This window comes from Oreochromis aureus, linkage group 11, assembly GCF_013358895.1.
Source record: "Oreochromis aureus strain Israel breed Guangdong linkage group 11, ZZ_aureus, whole genome shotgun sequence".
Lineage (NCBI taxonomy): Eukaryota > Metazoa > Chordata > Actinopteri > Cichliformes > Cichlidae > Oreochromis > Oreochromis aureus.
In genome coordinates, this window is record NC_052952.1 from 5,697,711 (window position 1) to 5,717,174 (window position 19,464).

At 42.6% G+C, this 19,464-nt stretch overlaps 1 protein-coding gene across 3 annotated transcripts in view; it reads right to left on the bottom strand.

Annotated features, from left to right (window-relative positions):
* Positions 1 to 19,464, bottom strand: part of LOC116315277 (vacuolar protein sorting-associated protein 13B) — a 298,439-nt gene that overhangs the window by 41,932 nt on the left and 237,043 nt on the right. For all 3 annotated transcript variants that reach the window (XM_039619055.1, XM_039619054.1, XM_031733531.2), the window contains 5 exons: positions 9,154 to 9,350; positions 7,316 to 7,497; positions 6,733 to 6,953; positions 6,510 to 6,641; positions 1,521 to 1,682 (listed from right to left, as the gene is read on the bottom strand). In XM_039619055.1, the coding sequence (XP_039474989.1) occupies positions 1,521 to 1,682; positions 6,510 to 6,641; positions 6,733 to 6,953; positions 7,316 to 7,497; positions 9,154 to 9,350 (894 nt within the window). The remainder of the gene's footprint in view (positions 1 to 1,520; positions 1,683 to 6,509; positions 6,642 to 6,732; positions 6,954 to 7,315; positions 7,498 to 9,153; positions 9,351 to 19,464) is intronic.

A 19,464-nucleotide genomic window follows, 5' to 3' on the forward strand; every position in this document is an offset into this window, starting at 1 on the left:
GCTGAGCAGGGTTAGAGTATTCGTGAGCGTGGGGGAGGGTCAGGGGATGAATGAGAGAGGATTTGGTGGTAGGACGTTATAGCTAAAAATTTCCACATAGGATTAGTATACATATATAATAACAATAAAACTGGACACAGTTAAATGGGATACGTAGACAAGAGGACAAAAGATCTTGAGTTGAAGTCATGAGCAGACTGACAGATAGAGGAAAACTTAAAGATGATGGTTTGTGATGGTCAGAGCTGTTTTAGACACTCCACGGCATCGTGGGACTTAAGCAAAACCACTTACATCTCAGCCTGGAAACTGATTTGTAATAGTGAAAAAAAACCCACTTCCAAGTAACCATTAAAGAAATACAACCCTTTTCCTTATCAGTGTCACTATTATTATAACCTCAAAATGTAATTAGGAGTGTTTGCTACAATTTGCTGAGGCGGACACATTGGCAAGCTTTTTATCGTGAAGCTCAAAGTTAGCTGAGTGTTTTTGGCAAAGCTGCACTATTTCTTATTTATCTAGTTTCACAAATCATGTTCATCTTGAGAACACATATTTCATATACCACAAACACATGATGGAATAACACATGACAGAACTATCTTGGAATCGCATTCTTCATCTATGATGACATATGGCCCATTCGGACAATTCTTCATCCAAAATATCCTTGAAAATACCGAGGTCATTTTGACTCACTGCAGGAATTAAATGTGGTGTTCACTGTGCTGATATGCCAGATTGCCACTCATGCACTGTGTGTGTGTGTGTGTGTGTGTGTGTGTGTGTGTGTGTGAGGTAAGAGCACAGATTAACCATGGTCGATGATTAATACAACTTGACTTACTGACTTACTGCGAGCAATTATGGCCATGTCTTTTCTCAAGCTTGACTTTCTCACACTCGCTGTGGAACGCATGGGGGTCCTGAAACATGTGTGCACCAAACACACACATATGCCACAGATCGCCAGCCCACCCTCCACTCAACCTCAAAACCACAAAGGGTTAAATATAATCAATCTTCTTTAACAATGCTGTCAGGGCACTGTCTGAGAACACTGACAGAAACACACAGATACCCGCTGCACAATCATGTGTGTGTGTGTGTGTGTGTGTGTGTGTGTGTGTGTGTGTGTGTGTGTGTGTATACACCTCTTACAACTTTTGCACAGAAATTGTGTGTGAGCCATTCTTTTTACACATATGTACTGTATGTATGTATGCAGTATGTGTGTATTCAGGTGTCCATTTATATATGGTTCAGAATGTGTGTGTGTGTGCTCGCTGTTTCCATAATTCTGCACAATGTTAACGCTCCGCGTTCCAAAGTAAATATCTTAATCATGTGCTCCTGTCTTTTATGACGACTGCTGATGTCCAAAAGTTTTATGTGCAGGAGCATGCATGTGCGCATGGCTCTATTCAAAATCAACCAAAACAAGTCTGTCGGTCATCAGACATTTCATTAAGTATGGGCTATGTATGCTTGCTCGAGTGTGCGTGTGTGCATGCTACCTGAGGCGATTTGTGGGATCTCCAGCTGTACTGGTGGCTATGGAGGCTGGCCAGGAGCACGTTCTCATCAGTGTCCACCTGACCAAAGCGCAGTGTCTCATGCGTGTCATTACAAATAACATAGTGGCTGTAGAGCAGCTCCTCAGCCTCTGCATTCCCATTCTGGCAGAAAAAAGAGAAAGATGAGTGGATGAGGTGGGACGACAAAGAAGAAAGGAGAAGGAACAGGAAGGACATAAAAAAAATGCATTTATTTGGGGAGTGTGCATTTGTTGTGAGTGTCAAAACACATATACATGTGTCAACAATGCATGTATTAATAGTCTTAACAATAAAGAAGGAAATTAGTGATATTATCAGTGGAGACAACAAAATTTTAAATAGGGAGTGGTTGATCATAGCCTGACAGATATTCCAGCTGGACCAATCTGACCTCTGACCTCTCCAGGAGGCCCGTCTCTTTACCAATCCCTTAAATTTTTTAAAATCCTTTTTTTGAACAGCTAAATGTTGCCAGTTTGCACCTCCTGGAAACTAAGTGGGCTGCTGAGTAGGCATTCCAGTTAGTAAGTATTATCCCTATACTGTGTGTGTGTTGGAGGAAACAATATGATGAGTCTGGCCCACCTACAAGACCAAGTCAATTTGAGAACCGCACAGAAAGTCTTGCGAGTCATACAGGGATGCTGTCCACTCATACGTCACCTTGCATGCAAGAAGGGAGAGCTCACTGCCTGCTATTGAAAACAATGGTTTAACCGAGAGAGAGAGAGAGAGAGAGAGAGAGAGAGAGGGGTGTTTCTCCTGCATTCAGGAATTCAAGCACACAATTTCAAAACAGCACAAACTATGGCTCTGAGCTGGATAGGGAACGCTTGGGTGCAAGGGTAAGCTTTACTTGAGTTCTTTCCAAAGGCTCTTAGGGCTCTGATGGGATCTCTTCTGCACACTCCTCCTTGATTCTTGACGCACATGAATGTAGTTCAGACAACTTCTCAATAACTCCTCAAGTACCCCAACAAAGAGGGACCTCAGCCTGCTGTATACTTTTAAATGGCTGGGGGGTGTGTGTGTGTCTGTGTGTGTGATGGTTGATGGTTAAAAGAGGCTGGCAGTAAAATCTCAGAGTTTCACTGCCAAGCACGTTCAGGGTCCTGGGGTTGTTGATGCTATTGAAAACGGATGGGAAAGTTTACACCATTAAAAGAACACTTGATGATAGATGTGTGTGTGTGAGAGGTAGAGAGAGCAAAATATAGATGGGACAGCTGCAGCAGTGGCTTTAAATCCATTTCCAGTTTTATAGTGGAACACTATCTGTGCTCCCTTTCCAATGTGACACTGCGATTTACAAACTTCCTGCTGCCATCTTAAGATGCCATTGCTAAGCCCGCTCTTTGAAGGTATCGTCTTTCTCTTCTGATTCACAAGGCAATGCGATACAGACATCAGAAAAGCTTCCTCCGGTAATCATATTCACTCGCTGTCTGTCTCTGAGTTTTAAACGGACAAATATTAAGACAAAGATATTTAAACAGTCAACACATATATCTTGTTAAAAAGCACAAGATGACAGCTTTTTCAAACATCGTCGACAGTATCAAAGGATCCAGTTTCCATAATCCACCCAGATACAATGACTTAGCTTTCGCAGAGCCTAACCCGGATCTGCACTGCACAATGGCTTACATATAAATAACAAGGTAATAGTAAAATGTCTGGAAAACAGATTGTAAATAATGACACCCATTTAAAAGAAACACTCATGAAACAAGACACCTTTGAGGTGATAATGAAACCTGTAAAATGAACATAATGAAACACTTATCAGTTCTAAAATCACCAATATATATCTGTACACATGACCAGAGCCTAAGAACCAGTAACATGATCTCTGAATCTGTTTCTTTCCGGCTACAAAGAGAAGAAGAGAATCATTCAAATATGGGAAGAACCAAAAAAAAAAAAATGAACAGGGGGAAAATTCCTGTTGTTGTCTCAATTCCACATGTAACAGTCTGTGAATGTTCTGTGAGAAAGCAGAGTGTGTAAATACTACTGGGCTTTTGTGTGGCTTTCCACCAAAGCCACTTCCCTGGGGTTAGGGGCTGAGGGTTAGGGCAGAGCAAAGTCTCAGAGTGGGGCTGGGGGCTGAGAATTGAAAATAGAGGGCCATGGGGCCTGAGGTTAGAGTGGTGGGGTGCTGAGGTTTGGGGCACATGGGACTACTGAGTGCAAAGACAAGAGGCAGAAATATGAAGAAAGATAATAAAAAAAATCATGTTTTCTTTATCTTTGGTTCCAAGCAACCAAAAGACTCCAGTACACCTCAGTCTCTTATCTCTTTTATATTACGACAAAACTCAGTGAACGCTCAACGAATGTTAGAGCCAACAGCAGGTCAGTTGGGGGGAAGGAAAGTAAGCCTGCTTACTTGGGGACATACAGTATTTTACAACAGCCATAACATACATTTATGTTGATATTAATGAGACGCTATTTGGCCTGTGGACTTGTGATTGCCAGAAATCCTTTGTGATGTTATTATGGAAACAAGAGCACTTCATTTACCATGACTCCAACTGTGTATTATTACCGACTATTGCTAAATGAGTGAAAATCACAAACATATACTACTCTCGAGTGCTATGCATCTGGAAGTACTCCAGCTGTTCTGGTTGCGGTGGTCTCCTATGACCATGTCTGGGTTATGAGGTTTCAATTGTAGCTGAAGAATCTTCTCTATGTTTCGATGCTAACCCTGCAGGCCACATCACAACAGGCCTGCCTGCCAGCCTTGACACAAGGAAACACGAAAATCACTGAAACAATTACACACATTAGGATACCTCCTTCTGCTGTAGAAGGACAGACACTCTTAATATTTCTGACTCCTCCTGATTACACTTTAGCTTGGCTCACGTTTTTCCATACATGGACAATATGGGCAAAGAGAATTTCTATCAAATCAAATCATATGTTATCTTAAAGAATCTTTCCCTACAGTGCAGGATTTCACCAGTCAGTGGGTTAATTGCACCCATACAAGGTTCTGTCATCAAATACAAGACTTTGTTTCACTGGAAACCCCAAAAATGGAAACAATGCTCCATTATCAGGGAAGTTTTCAAATCTTCTGAAGTGGACAAGAACTTTTTTTTTTCAAGAATCTGCCTTTCAAACTTGACCTCTGTCTACCCCCTTACTCCAGAACTACTGTAGCCACATGCAGCACATTTGCCTTATAATTACAGTGTTTTTCCCTTGTGTTCAGCAAAGTGGTGAAGGCTGGAGGTAGTTAAAAGGTTCTGTAGAAGTTACAAGGCTGCTGCTGTGTAGACCAATAAAGACAGTACAGCAAACTTAATCATTTTAGAACTCAGTGCCATAAGAATGAATGTGTAGATGCAGAGTTCAGTATTTGTGTTTGACTAAGTCAATCTTTAAAGCCAACATTTATGTGAGTACGCATTGTAAAGCTCGGTTTGGGGGTTTAAGTCGCTGAGCCAAGATAGCATTCACACAGTCAGTATCAAATGAGGTGCGCCTGAGATCATAAGACCAACTAATAACCCAAGTAATCATGCTTGGCATGTTGGGTAAAGCCCAGCACGGATACCAACATGTCCGTAACACTCCAGTAAAGCTGCAATATGACCTTTCATTCTAATAAGACTAATGCTCTCAAGTCTTATTTATGACTAAAATACTCAGCAGAAATAGGGAACATTAGCTAGCTTGTGTTAAATGATGCGATGATGAAGCCACGGGTCAAATATGACCAATAACCTAACACAGTCGGTTAAACACTTTCGATGAGTCAGTGATGCCCCTGAGTAAAAACAAAGGTATTAAAACTGCTACACATAATAATCGTTTAATATTATGTTTTCTATATAGCATGCCTAATTTTATTTTATGCAGGTAAAAAAACAACCACAGCTGTTCCTAGGAAAACAAGCACTATTATTTCTTTCACCTGGCAGTGAGTTTTTGCATGCATGTAAAACTATGAGAGTGCCTCATGTCTCCAGAGACCAGTATATGAGTCAGCACAGCGAAGCTGAGCAGAGCAATGATAGAACATACAAAGCCAGGGAAACCAGCGTGTATGTGTGTGGGTTCGTGTGCGTGTGGAATAGACAAGTGGGTGGAGGACTAGGGCCAGATGAAGTCTTGGCAGGTGTCACCACTCAAGTTTTACCATGTTTTAATGGGCATCACTTCACACACAAATATCCTGGCTACCAGAGGCAGTGCTGAGAGCTGGGAACTGAGAGATGACGAGGACCATAGCACTAGAAGCCCAAGAACAGACACACTTAGTCAGAGTTTACACCAAACAGAAAGGCAGTTCCATCCTGTAAATTTTATTACCACTGGCATCCAACCAAAACCATTCTCATGAAATCCACTTTGTTGTTAGTTTGTTTAGCTGATACTCCATCTGGGACAAAGGCATAGTCTCTAAATGTACATACATTTTCTAGAATTTCCTCTACAGACTGACTAGTCCCTGGCTCCAAGTCAAATAACCGTACGCTAATGTTAGAATCAAATATCAGGGGAAATCCCTTGTTAATGTAAATGTCTGAATGTACCAAACTACTAAATATACAACTGAAAAAATCATCCTCCAATATGTTGTAACCAAAGCCATCATATCACTAATCCTTTGGTTGCAGCCACTTCCTCTTGCAGTGGTGAAATTTTGGCTAGACGCAGTCGTCATAAAAATTTCCCATAAGAAAATTTAACCTCTTTTGCTTTCAACATTAGCTTTAAGTACAATAGAAAAGACACTGAATGATAACTTCTGCTTTTAGGACCCTCAGAATGATACAATACTCATAATCACCAAAAGCAATATCAATAATCTATCATTGACAATTAAGCTGACTTTTTAATTGATTCTTATTTTATTCTTGGGAATATGTCTGATATGCAGCTGAAATATCTGGTGTAGTATATGAGGAGGATTGCAGTTACCTGTTGCCAGCTGTGCAGGGCAGTGTCTACAGTGTGGATGGCATACTGGCTGACATTAAGTGCCACTGGGTCCACAAACACATTCACATCAAAAGAGGTGTTTTGGGGGCAACAGGTTGCTGTAGCCTGGCCCTGAAATACCAATGAAAACAAATGAATATCAACGTTTGGAAAAAAAAACTTTTGTAAAGACAGAAGAACTATGTAAAAAGCTGAGCTCAACCTGTAATAAACATGGCTGAAGAAGCTGAAGGTGTGTTAAGTTTCGGTACTCCAGAAGCTTGCAGTCTAGCTGAGAGGAAAAACTGAACTCCTGACAATGACGTGATCCGTAGCTCCACTGTCGCAAGAAGACCCGTGGCTGCCGAGCACCTATCCCCATGAACTCTTGCTCTTGAGGTAACTTTCTGTCTGGCAGGAAGGGATGAAGCTGTCGAGATGGAGCTGGAGGAATGAGACATATAATTTTTTTTTACTTAATATACCAAAACAGGTAACAAAGAATAAACACAAAATGGATTAATTTAAAATAAATCCACATATGAACAGATTTGAGTTTTAAATAAGAAGTCAATTAAATCAATTAAGAAAAAGTACACTTAAGCTGTCAATCAAACAGAAGGCTACTGAGGTAACAGATGATATCTGAGTGTACTTTACTGCTACCATGAGAGATCAAACACAGAACAAGAAAAGGTAGAGATCTTTGGAAGTCACCTTCTCGAACACCTAGGTAATCCCTCTTACTAAACCCAATATGCTTCAGACTTGGAAGAGATTTTGTTATGATACATTACAAATCTTACCTGTACCCAGCTGTTCTAGGTGATGACAAAGGTGAACTTCCAGGTGTGCTAGTTGCAGGCACACACCCAGGGACGGGACAAACCAGGGTGCAAAACACGAGTCCACTCGGGTACAGGCTGCCAGTGCAATCGGAGACACCAGCTGATCGCAGGGTAACTGGGACCCACACTCACTATCCGAACTGGAAGGGAAACGTTGATACAGAAAGCCAAAAAAATTTACAATCATTAAAGAGACTGCAATAAATGAAGAAAATTTTAAACTGACAGCGCCCTGTGAATCTAAAATGATTTCATACGTAAATAATATTGAGAAAAATATCCTGATATATGACTGGGATTCAGTACTTGACAGTTTTAAAAAGAACAGTAAATGATTTTCTATCAAACTTTGTTTTTTTTAAATAACAAAAGCAATGGCGCAGCTGTGAAATAATGGCCACAAAAAAAAGGAAAAAAAAGGAAAATCAATGGACTTATTAAAATAATCTGATTCTTATTCATTCTTATAATTCTTATATATATGATTATATGATTATATATGATTCTTATAATGCTTTTGTGTTTTGCCCAGCAAGTTACAAATTGTGTGACATCCTTCTCAGGAAGCACACTGAGACCAGGCATACAGTTACTGAGAATTCGAAAAAAAGAAATGAAATAAGACGAAATGTGGAAAGAGCTTCCTCGCTGTTAGGTACATTATTACACATGCAGTTTCCAGGAGAAGCCCTCCGTGGACATTAATTGCATGTCATGGTTGATGATGTTGAATGGAAGGTAATTGAAGTGAATGACCATTTGCTCTGTAATTTGCTGCTACCATGATCCACCATAAAAACTCCAGCAGGAAACGCTCAAGACCTGAAAAATGCTGGTGCAAGCAGAGTGCTCCTTAAAAAGATAAGCATCATATGTTGACAATTTTCATTACTTCCAGTTGGCAGGGCAGCCAAGTTATTTTTCTGGTGGAAACTAAAGTAAGGCAGATGAAACGAGGGAGTAAGGAAAGGGGGATCAATTTTGATCAAAAAAGACAAATAATTTAAACATAAAGGAAATGTAGTGTTCAGAATATGATTGTAATGAAATACAGATGTATATTTTGCTTTACACAGTATCTGGTCCTGAAGATTTTTTCTGTTGCTTTTCTTACATGTTTTCTTATTCCTTCCTCTCTGTTTTTCTCTAGCTCTCTAAGCCACACAGAATGTGGGCTCGGCAACGCTCTTCCGCTAAAAGTTCCCTAAATCCCAGATGGAAGTAAATAAGGGGAGAGAAAAAGAAAAAAAGAGATTAAAAAAGACGAGGAGGAAAGAAAAAAGAATGAAAAGAAAAATCGGTGAAGGTCGGAAGATGTAACAGTAATGAAAAGAGGAAGCGGTGGCAGGGAGTAAAAGCACGCTCTTTGGGGTGCTACAGTATCTTGCAAGCCTTGTCCAACTCATCCCATCCTAGCTCAACCCTGCCCAGGCCAGGCCAGGCCTAAGAACTTATGAGCCAAAGGGGGCCTGACTACTCTCGCTTCCCGTGAGCTTCCCCTCGATTAGATACACTCAAGGTAAGCAGGAAGGAATCCGGATGGGCCCTGACAGGCACTTGGTGTGCTGGGAAATCTCATTAGGCCGATCTGAACGCCTTCCAAGCCCGCTCCCTGCTCCTGCACACCAGATGTGGGGCGAGGGATACATTCTACTTCTTTGTGCTCAGCAGCCTGGGTGCACTCTCCTTCTGTTTTTCCTCAAACAGGACGGCACACGGTCTGTAGGTTCACACACATACCAGTGTGTAGACATAAACACGCTCTCATATGGACAGTTAAAGCAAAAGTTCCTCACCTCTGTTCATCTCCTCCATCTCCATTATGATTGAGTACTATCCTCCACAGGTCTGAGGCCACCAGCTCTTTCTGCTGGTTGGTGAGGCTGAGACTGGGCAGCTGCAGCTGGCAGGCACAGCTCTCTGATAGGCTGAACTCCCGATATGGAACAAAGGTTTGCTGGAGCTCATCCCAGTACTCTAGACTGCATGGTACCTGAAAGCAAAGTAAAAATATATATAAGTATATATATATATATATATATACACACATATAGATATCCATATATATATATATATATATATATATATATATATATATATATATATATATATATATATATATATATATATATATATATATATATATATATATCCATATGTATATAGCGCTGCAGAACCCATCATGTTTGCACTGAGTAGGAGATGCTCTGTATCTCATTGTACAACTGTATAGTGACAATAAAGGCATTCTATTCTATTCTATATGTAAGTATATATATATATATATATATACACACACATATACACACATATATATATATATATAGTCTTGCCTGGTGTGCCTATATAGTCTATATAGTCTTGCCTTGCAGCCATCTGCCGGGACCGGTTGGGGTGAGAGAAGGAAGACGGGACAAAAGACATGCTGTGGAAGAGAGCCAGAGATTATGACTGAGGGTTAACGGTTTCAGCTGGGTTTCTAAGATCAACACCTACGCCCTGCCTGTGATCAGGTACCCTGCTGGGGTAATAGGCTGGCCAAAGGAGGAGATAGAAGCCACTGACATCAAGACAAGAAAGCTCCTTACCATGCACGGAGGGTTTCACCCTAAGTCCAGCACCCTGAGGCTGTACGCTAAGCGGAAGGAAGGGGGCCGAGGACTGGTGAGTGTCAGCACCACAGTCCAGGATGAGACAACGAACATCCAAGAATACATTGGGAAGATGGCCCCAACTGACCGAGTGCTCAGTGAATACCTCAGGCAGCAGAAACCCAAGAAAGAGGAGGGAGACGAGGAACCATCATGGAAGGACAGGCCCCTGCACGGTATGTACCACCGGCAGATAGAGGAGGTGGCTGATATCCAGAAATCCTACCAGTGGCTGGACAAAGCTGGACTGAAAGACAGCACAGAGGCACTAATCATGGCAGCACAAGAACAAGCTCTGAGTACAAGATCCATAGAGGCTGGGGTCTATCACACCAGGCAAGACCCCAGGTGCAGGCTGTGTAAAGATGCCCCAGAGACAATCCAGCACATAACAGCAGGGTGCAAGATGCTAGCAGGCAAGGCATACAAGGAACGCCATAACCAAGTGGCCGGAATAGTGTACAGGAACATCTGTGCCGAGTATAACCTGGAAGTCCCGAGGTCAAAATGGGAGATGCCCCAAGGGTGGTGGAGAATGACCGAGCTAAGATCCTGTGGGACTTCCAGATGCAGACGGACAAAATGGTGGTGGCTAACCAACCGGACATAGTGGTGGTAGACAAACAGGAGAAGACGGCCGTAGTGATCGATGTAGCGGTTCGAATGACAGCAATATCAGGAAGAAGGAACACGAGAAGCTGGAGAAATACCAAGGGCTCAGAGAAGAGCTCGAGAGGATGTGGAGGGTGAAGGTAACGGTGGTCCCCGTGGTAATCGGAGCACTAGGTGCGGTGACTCCCAAGCTAGGCGAGTGGCTCCAGCAGATCCCGGGAACAACATTGGACATCTCTGTCCAGAAGAGCGCAGTCCTGGGAACAGCTAAGATACTGCACAGGACCCTCAAGCTCCCAGGCCTCTGGTAGAGGACCCGAGCTTGAAGGATAAACCGCCCGCAGGGGCGTGCTGGGTGTTTTTTATAGATATATATATATAAATCGTAGCATTTAAGACTCTTTAATCATTCTTTGCTTCCTGTTGCCCCCATACAGCCATCCTGTATGTACTGCTTACAAATTAGAACTATCGTAGGTAGTTGAGAGCTTTGACAGACTCTGAGGAAACACATTTCACAATGACATCATGAGGACCTACATAACCAACAAGGCTTTTTCAAAACCCTCTGGGTTTCCTTATAGCATTACAGTTATACTGAGCAACTTAATTGCTTATTGTTGCTATTGAATTTCAGTACACAATCAAGTGATACCTCGTTATATATAATTTTTTCTATTGCAGATGAATGTCACAGATTCCTCTCTTAAACAGTGGCTTTGGATCCATTTAATAAAAGCATTTAACTAACTAATCCTCCATTTGGCCTCTTCTTGAGAAGGACACTTCAAACTTGAGTTTAGGTGTTCAAGTGTTTTGAGAGCCAACTCAGGGAGCCAGGATATTCAATTCAATTCAGTTTTATTTATACAGGGCCAAATCACAACAACAGTCGCCTCAAGGTGCTTTATATTGTAAGGTAGACCCTACAATAATACACACAGAGAAAAACAGCCATATGACCCCCTATGAGCAAGCACTTTGGTGACAGTGGGAAGGAAAAACTCCCTTTTAACAGGAAGAAACCTCTGGCAGAACCAGGTTTCGGGAGGGGCAGCCATCTGCCGGGACCGGTTGGGGTGAGGGAAGGAAGACGGGACAAAAGACATGCTGTGGAAGAGAGCCAGAGATTATGATTGAGGGTTAACAGTTTCAGCTGGGTTTCTTAAATCTCTTGGTATTTGTTAAGCATTACATGGTTGGTTCCTAAATCCCTACACACAATAGCTGTTTTTCGTACTGTTGGGAAAGTTTAGTCTGCTATATGTAACAGAACAGTTGGAATTTAGGATAAAACATCCTTGATTTAATTATGTACTATAATAGAGTATGGAATGAACTATGGGTGAATGAATTGTACAGTGCTGGGTTAAGCAGGTAATACTTCTGCTCTGTGGATCCCCTAGCTGCGCATTAAGCTACAACAGTAGTCTGCTAATCATTAACCATTGATTCTTTACTGACCCTTAAAAGACATGGGGAATCCCCATCTCAGAGACGAAATGAGCAAGTGATTTTTTTTATGGCATGTGCATTTCAACCTTGAATTTTACTCACTTCAGACACAACCAATCTTTAATCTCTCGTCTAGTTGGAAAAAATGACAGCGCTTTGACCACAGACCACCAACACAGCAAGCTGACAACTCATCTCCATAACAACATTTCATGACCACAGCATATCTAAACACCCAGCAACAGCATGCTGCAAGACGGCCATTAGCATTGGAGTCCTGGAGCTGTTTCTCACACTGAATAACAATCAGTTTTTGAGTGTTCTCACATTGAGTATCATTGATGTGATGACTGGTAGGGCTCCATTCATTCCTCTCACACTGTACCAAAATTAACATAAAGGTGTCTGGTACCCTCAGCTAGACCAAGTTCTCAGGTTCCCTTAAGCACCTGCAGAAATTGGCTACTGATGGATCAGTAGTGGCAGCACACTGAACGTGAACACAACTGAGGAATGCGTGTGTATGCTTTGGGTGCATTAGTACTGCCGGTGCACATAAGTCACATATGACAGTCCACTTGTTTACCGGAGGCATGAAACTCCTGAGACAATTACCAAACTCCTGGAACTGTCAGCAAGTTTGTATGTGTCAGAAGCCTTGTGCTCACAAAATGTGTGCATGCATCCATATATTCATGCAGGGCTGTACTGCTACAGAGGAATGGATGAGGTAATTGTAGCTTACATCATATAATCAATGTCACACAGGTTTTCCTGGAATCAACTTCTCATAATTGCACCTGACAGAGTTGTGCACCCGCAACCCCCAACGCTGAGCCACTGGAGCAGAAACTCGCTGAATCTCCACTGAGAATTCCCTGAAATGCATTGCTAAAACACCAGGCGTGCTTTTTTTCACCTGTGATATTTTATACACATGACGGCATGCAGAAAGGGATATATGAGGTGTATATATATGGTACAGTAGAATACATTTGCATGGTTGAATGTACGTCATGTTCCCCTTCACTTGTGGTGCAACTTTGGAGGAACGTTGAGATGAAATCGATAACTAAATCCAAAAATGTCAGAACGACGGAAAGAGGAAAAAAGGAGTTTTCTTAATGTGTAAGTTGAACATCTGGCACTTGCTTTCAGGAGGAGAAGGCACCTATATATAATTCAAATGGATTGTGTATATGTGTTCAAGAAGAAAACGATGTATAATTGTACATATGAAAGAGAATATGCATGTATACATATGTGTATACACAGGTGTGCGTATGTATGTGAGCGTATCATACAGTCTGGGCAGTGTCAGTTTCCGCTGCCTGATTGTGTGTGTATCTTATCTGATAAACAACATGTAACCCTGAATAGCTGACATTCCCTTGGCTGGATGGGTCGAGATTGTGTTTTCCACAAGGACTCGACAGAGTAGGCCTGGCACCAAGACCGTGGGCAAAACATAAGCCAAAAAACTATCTGCTATCCTAAATTCCAACTTAATGTTCCATTTTGGGTTTGCTTTAAATCCGTGAGAAGCTACGGTACTGTGCAAAAGTCTTGAGTCACCCCTCATTTCTTTATATTTTGCTTCCAAGAAACCACACTTTCTTGTAGTTATTTAAGATGATCTTGAGAAATGGTTCTCTAGTCTTTCTGAGAGACCCGCATTGTACATTGTCTGCTTTTTTAATCATTTTTAGTCCAGTCCTTATACAGTACCTGACCTTTTTTTGGGGTTGAGACATTTAAGATTGACCCATGAATCACTTAACGATTAAAAGAAAAAGGCAACTAACTCAAATGATGAACCAGTAACAGAAAACTTATCGAGACAATTTGAAATTGTATTTAGGCACTTTTTTTTATTTTATTGCAAAAATACATAATTTGTTTGCATTTCTTTTGTTCAATCTATGAAAAATTCTAAAGATAAGAAAGTATGACAGAAATAAAATAACACCATCAATAAGATGAGTGTTGGAAACTTTGTATATATTCTTGACATGGCGTGCAGTATGTCCTTAAAACATTTGAGGAAACTAGAGAAGTAGAGGATAAGAAAAAAAGAAGTGCCAGGCCTAAAAAACTATCTACAGCAAATGAACTGTATCTAAACGTCATGTTGTTAAGAAACAGGGAAAAAAATCTAGCAAAGATCTGAAATGCTATCAAGTTAGCAGGACGCCACACACACCGAGCCGACAGGCTAGCAGATGACTCCGGCAAGACCAGAGGTGGAGGTTTGTGCATTTATATTAACAATGCTTGGTGCATGAACTCCACTACTACTGAGAGTCACTGCTCACCTAATGCGGAGTTTTAATGGTCAAATGCAGACCTTATTATCTCCCAGAGAACTCACTTGATCATACTCACTGCAGTATATATCCCCCGACGCTAATGCTAGGTTGGCCATGAAAGAACTTTCTGCAGCCATTAACAAACACCAGAATAAACACCCGAGGCTGCTTTGATTGTTGCTGGCGACTTCAACCACACCAACTAAAGACAGTCCTCCCCAGATTCCACCAACATGTCTCCTGCCACACCAGAGGAGACAAGACTTTGAGACCATGTTTATTCCAACTTGGCTGGAGCCTACAAAGCAACACCCTCCCCACATTGGACAATCGGACCATCTCTCCCTGTTCCTCACACCTAGGTATTCACCACTCATCCAACGTGTGAAACCTGCTGTGAGGACAATTAAAGTGTGGCCAGAGGGACAGACGCAGTGCTCAGGACAGATTTAAAACACAGACTGGAATATGTTCACCCACACAGACCTGGACCAGTGCCTCATCTGTACTGGATTACATCTCCAAAACCACAGACAGTGTCACCACCCAGAAACGGATCACCATGTACCCCAACCAGAAGCCTTGGATGAACCGGGATGTTCGTCTCCTCCTGAAGGCCCGCAACACCGCCTTTAGGTCAGGAGATGCACACGCCTACAGTACAGCCAGGGCTAATCTAAAGAAGGGCATCAAAAAGCCAACACCATTACAAAAAGAAGGTAGAAGAACACTTCTCCAACTCCAACCCCGACGCATGTGGCAAGGACTCCAGACCATTACAGACTACAGGACCACCAAACCCTCCCCACATCCTCTGATGCCTCCTTCCTCAACGAGCTCAACAACTTTTATGCTCGTTTTGAGCGAGGGAACCCCACAACCACAACCATAACAGACATGGCGCCAGACCACCAACCTCTGACTCTCTCCCCACCGATGTAGGGGAGGCGGTGCTGAGCAGGATCAATGTCCACAAGGCTGCAGGTCCTGATGGTATCCCCCCAGGCGTGTTCTCAGAGCGTGTTCTGGGAGCTTGCAGGAGTGCTCACAGACATATTCAACCTGTCCTTGGCCAGCACGCTGTGGTACCGGCCTGCTTCAAATCCACCTCCATCGTCCCGATACCCAAAAACTCCAACCCATCTAGCCTCAATGACTACCGCCCAGTAGCCCTCACCCCCCATCATCACTAAGTGCTTAGAGCAGCTGGTCTTAGCACACTTCAAATCCTGTCTCCCCCACCCTGGACCCCCACCAATTTGCATACCGCCAGAACAGGAGCACAGAGGATGCAGTCTCCATCGCACTGCACTCTGTCCTCTCACACCTGGACAACAACAACACCTCGCCAGAATGCTGTTTATAGACTTCAGTTCAGCATTCAACACAATCCACCCTCACAACTCATCAGGAAACTGACAGACCTGGGCATCAGTTCCCTCATCTGCAAATGGTTACTGGACTTCCTGACCAACCGCCCCAACACGTCCGACTGGATAACCGCTGCTCATCAACAATCACAATGAACACCGGTGTACCACAGGGCTGTGTGATGAGCCTTTCCTCTACTCCCTCTTCACCCACGACTGCAGACCTGCTGATGGTTCCAACACCATCATTAAGTTTGCAGATGACACCACGGTGATTGGCCTCATCAGTGACAACGACGAGGCCGCCTACAGGGAGGAGGTGGATCGTCTGGCTGAGTGGTGCGACACAAACAACCTGCTGCTTAACACCGAGAAGACTAAGGAGCTCATCGTGGACTACAGGAGGAATGCTGACCCACATCCACCCATCCACATTAAGGGGCGGCTGTGGGCGTGTGAGCAGCTTCAAGTTCCTGGGAGTCCACATCTCCGAAGATCTCACCTGGACGACCAACTGCTCCAAGCTGGTCAAGAAGGCTCACCAGCGCCTCTTCTTCTTGAGGACTCTGAGGAAGAACCACCTGTCCTCAGACATCCTGGTGAACTTCTATCGCTGCACCATCGAGAGCATCCTGACCAACTGTATAACAGTCTGGTGCGGGAACTGCTCTGCCTCGGACCGGAAGGCGTTGCAGAGGGTCGTGAAAACTGCCCAGCGCATCGCGGAGCACCACTTCCTGCCATAAAGGACATCTACAGGAAGCGGTGTCTGAAAAGGGCTGGGAAAATCATCAGAGACCCCAGTCACCCATCACATAGACTCTTCACCCTCCTGCCCTCTGGGAGGCGCTACAGGAGCCTCCGGACTAAGACCACCAGGTACCGGAACAGCTTCTTCCCCACAGCTGTCAGACTCCTGAACTCTGCCTCCTGACATCTGACCCACGTTAAACTCATTGACTGAACATACACACACCCACAACCACTAGCACTTTACCACTACTGTATAGTTCTGTGTAGATAATCATTCTGTACATACGATAATTTTTAATCCCACAACTGTTTATAACTTACATAGTTCACATTCTGTATAACTGTATATCTCAGATTTCTGTATAGTTTTATTTTATATTTATATCCTGTTCATAGCCTGTACATAGCTTGTACTCACTACAGCCTGTACATACTTATAGAATATTCATAACATATTTCACACTGTGTACATTATAACATACCATAATAGACCCATTTCTGTAATATACTTACACATCTCTATTATTGCTAATTTATATTGTAATATATCTATATCACGACTAAAGCACTTTCTGGATGGATGCAAACTGCATTTCGTTGCCCTGTACCTGTGACATGTGCAATGACAATAAAGTTGAATTCTATTCTATTCTATTCTATTCTATTCTATTCTATTCTAAACAGGACCTGAGAGATTCGTCTGGACTTTCAGTTGATCCATCTACTGTTTGCCAAAATCTCATCAGTAATGGTCTCAGTGGAAGGGTGCAAATCCAGTGAGAAAATGCACAAGAGAACTGGACTGAAAATCAGTGGCAACAGGTCTGATGGAGTGATGAATCCAAATTTGAAATTTCTGAGTCAAATCATTGTCAGTATGTAAGGGGGAGGTCAGGCGAGACTGAGTGTCTACAGCCATCTGTAAAACACAGGTGGAGGATGTTGAAGGTTGTGTTAAAATTAATGAAAAAGTATCATCTGATTTTGATGTTACTGGAACGTACTCTGATTGGCATCGGTTTCACACTGCCAGTGGAGTAAAAGCATACCTGGACAGAACAACACACAGTGAAACCCTATTAGTCATGGGCTGGCCTCCCTAGAGCCTGGAGCCCAATATTATTGAAGCAGTGTGGGATCATGTTGATAGAGAATGGAACAAAAGGCCGCCAACATCCAAAGAAGACCTCTGAATATCCTTTGTGAAGCCTGGAGAACTATTCCTGAAGACTGCTTAAAGAAATGACAAGAAAACTGCCTCAGAGAGTTCAGGCTGTGTGAAACAATAAACATGCTCATACCAAATATTGACTTTCAAGCTTGTTAGACCTGTATAAACTCTGCTTTTGCCTTATACAAAAAAAAGTGCTGCATTTCCATGTATGTTTGCAGATGTTTCAATAAGTCACTGCACCCATTTCAGATTTTCTTAGCTAAAAAGAAAGAAAGAAATGTGACTCAAGACTTTTGCACAACACTATATGTTAAGCACTTTTTAAAAACGTTTTACAAATGTTATATTCAGAAGTGCTGGCAGCATTGTGCATGTATGGATCGTATTTCCATCCATGTAATCCACCTTTGTTTCTGAGAACTCAAGACTGTTCGACATGATTTTACTTCTCTCAGTCTGACTGTACAATCACAATTTCTCTAAAGGTTAACTAAAGGCAGGCAAACTAAAGCAAATCCACAACATACAGAAATTAAGTCAATTTCCATCACCAACCCAGGTGTGATTGCTACAAATTCTCAAGTATGTCTGTGCAACTGAAGACTCCCTCAGCTCGCTCTGGGGCCGTGGCTGCTGACATCCACAGCCATGTCTGCCATTACTTTTATTAACAATATCAACAGAGCTATTAGGTCTTCTGTTATTTCACTGATGCCTATATGTCTAAAAATTCCACTGCTTGCTACCTCTTATCAGCCAGCAGACAAATTGAATTGACATCAGCTTGAACAAATGTTTATTCAAGAGATGTAATAAAAATTGTTCTGAAAATGACTCCTGCTATGCTGTCTCAGGTGGGCTAATATATGTTAACATTAATCAGTGTGGAAAATCAGGAATAAGCCCATGCAGAGATCTTCATGCTCTCTCTTTTTTGTGTGTTTTTACTCTGTTCTGCCAAACTGTTATAGGGGGACTGGAGATTTTAGTGGATGAGGTGCAAAAACTCCAGATCAAATTAACCACATGGACAGTCTTTTATTTTTATAGTGCATTAGCTGTGACTAATGCAGGTCCGCTTGAGCACTGTCCTGCTACAATAATAGTTACCTTGGCTAAAATTCCACCTCACTATTTCTGGGTCAATGTGTCGCTCTGAAGTAAAATACCCAGCTGACTACCCTGTTTTACCTTCCAACATTTCTATTCATCAGAGAGAACGAGTGCATCGGCGAAAAGGGCGTGTCACAGATGTGAAGCTGATGGTGGAACTGTGTTTCATATAACATTAACAATGACAAAAACAAGTTATGGCTGAAGGTTGGTGGCTCATCTCAGGCTGCAGCATTTTTATGATACCGCTCGCAGGCCAGAGGGGCCACGATGGCACAACGGACGCCTGCTGGGACATGAAAGGCTATCCCCACAACACCATGCACGCAAACAGCAGGGGAGCAGATGGTGTGATGTTTGAATTAAGTCAGAGTGATTTGGGCAACTTCCTTCAACAGAGAGTGGATGATCACAGTAACACAATTGCATATTGTGAAAAGTCGGCATGGACAAAAGGCAATTGAATGAGACAAGACTCTGTTACATTTACTTTACTGGATGCCGTGTCTGAACTCGAACTTTTATCCTCTGCTTTAACATGCTCCATCTCCTCCAGCTCCCCTGAGCTGGGGTCAGGCTGAATCATAGCTCCTGTGTTTGCTCCATGGTTCCCAGGCCCCACAGAAGCAGGAGGAGGGGAACACGAACAGGATGGACAGAAAAGAGAGCA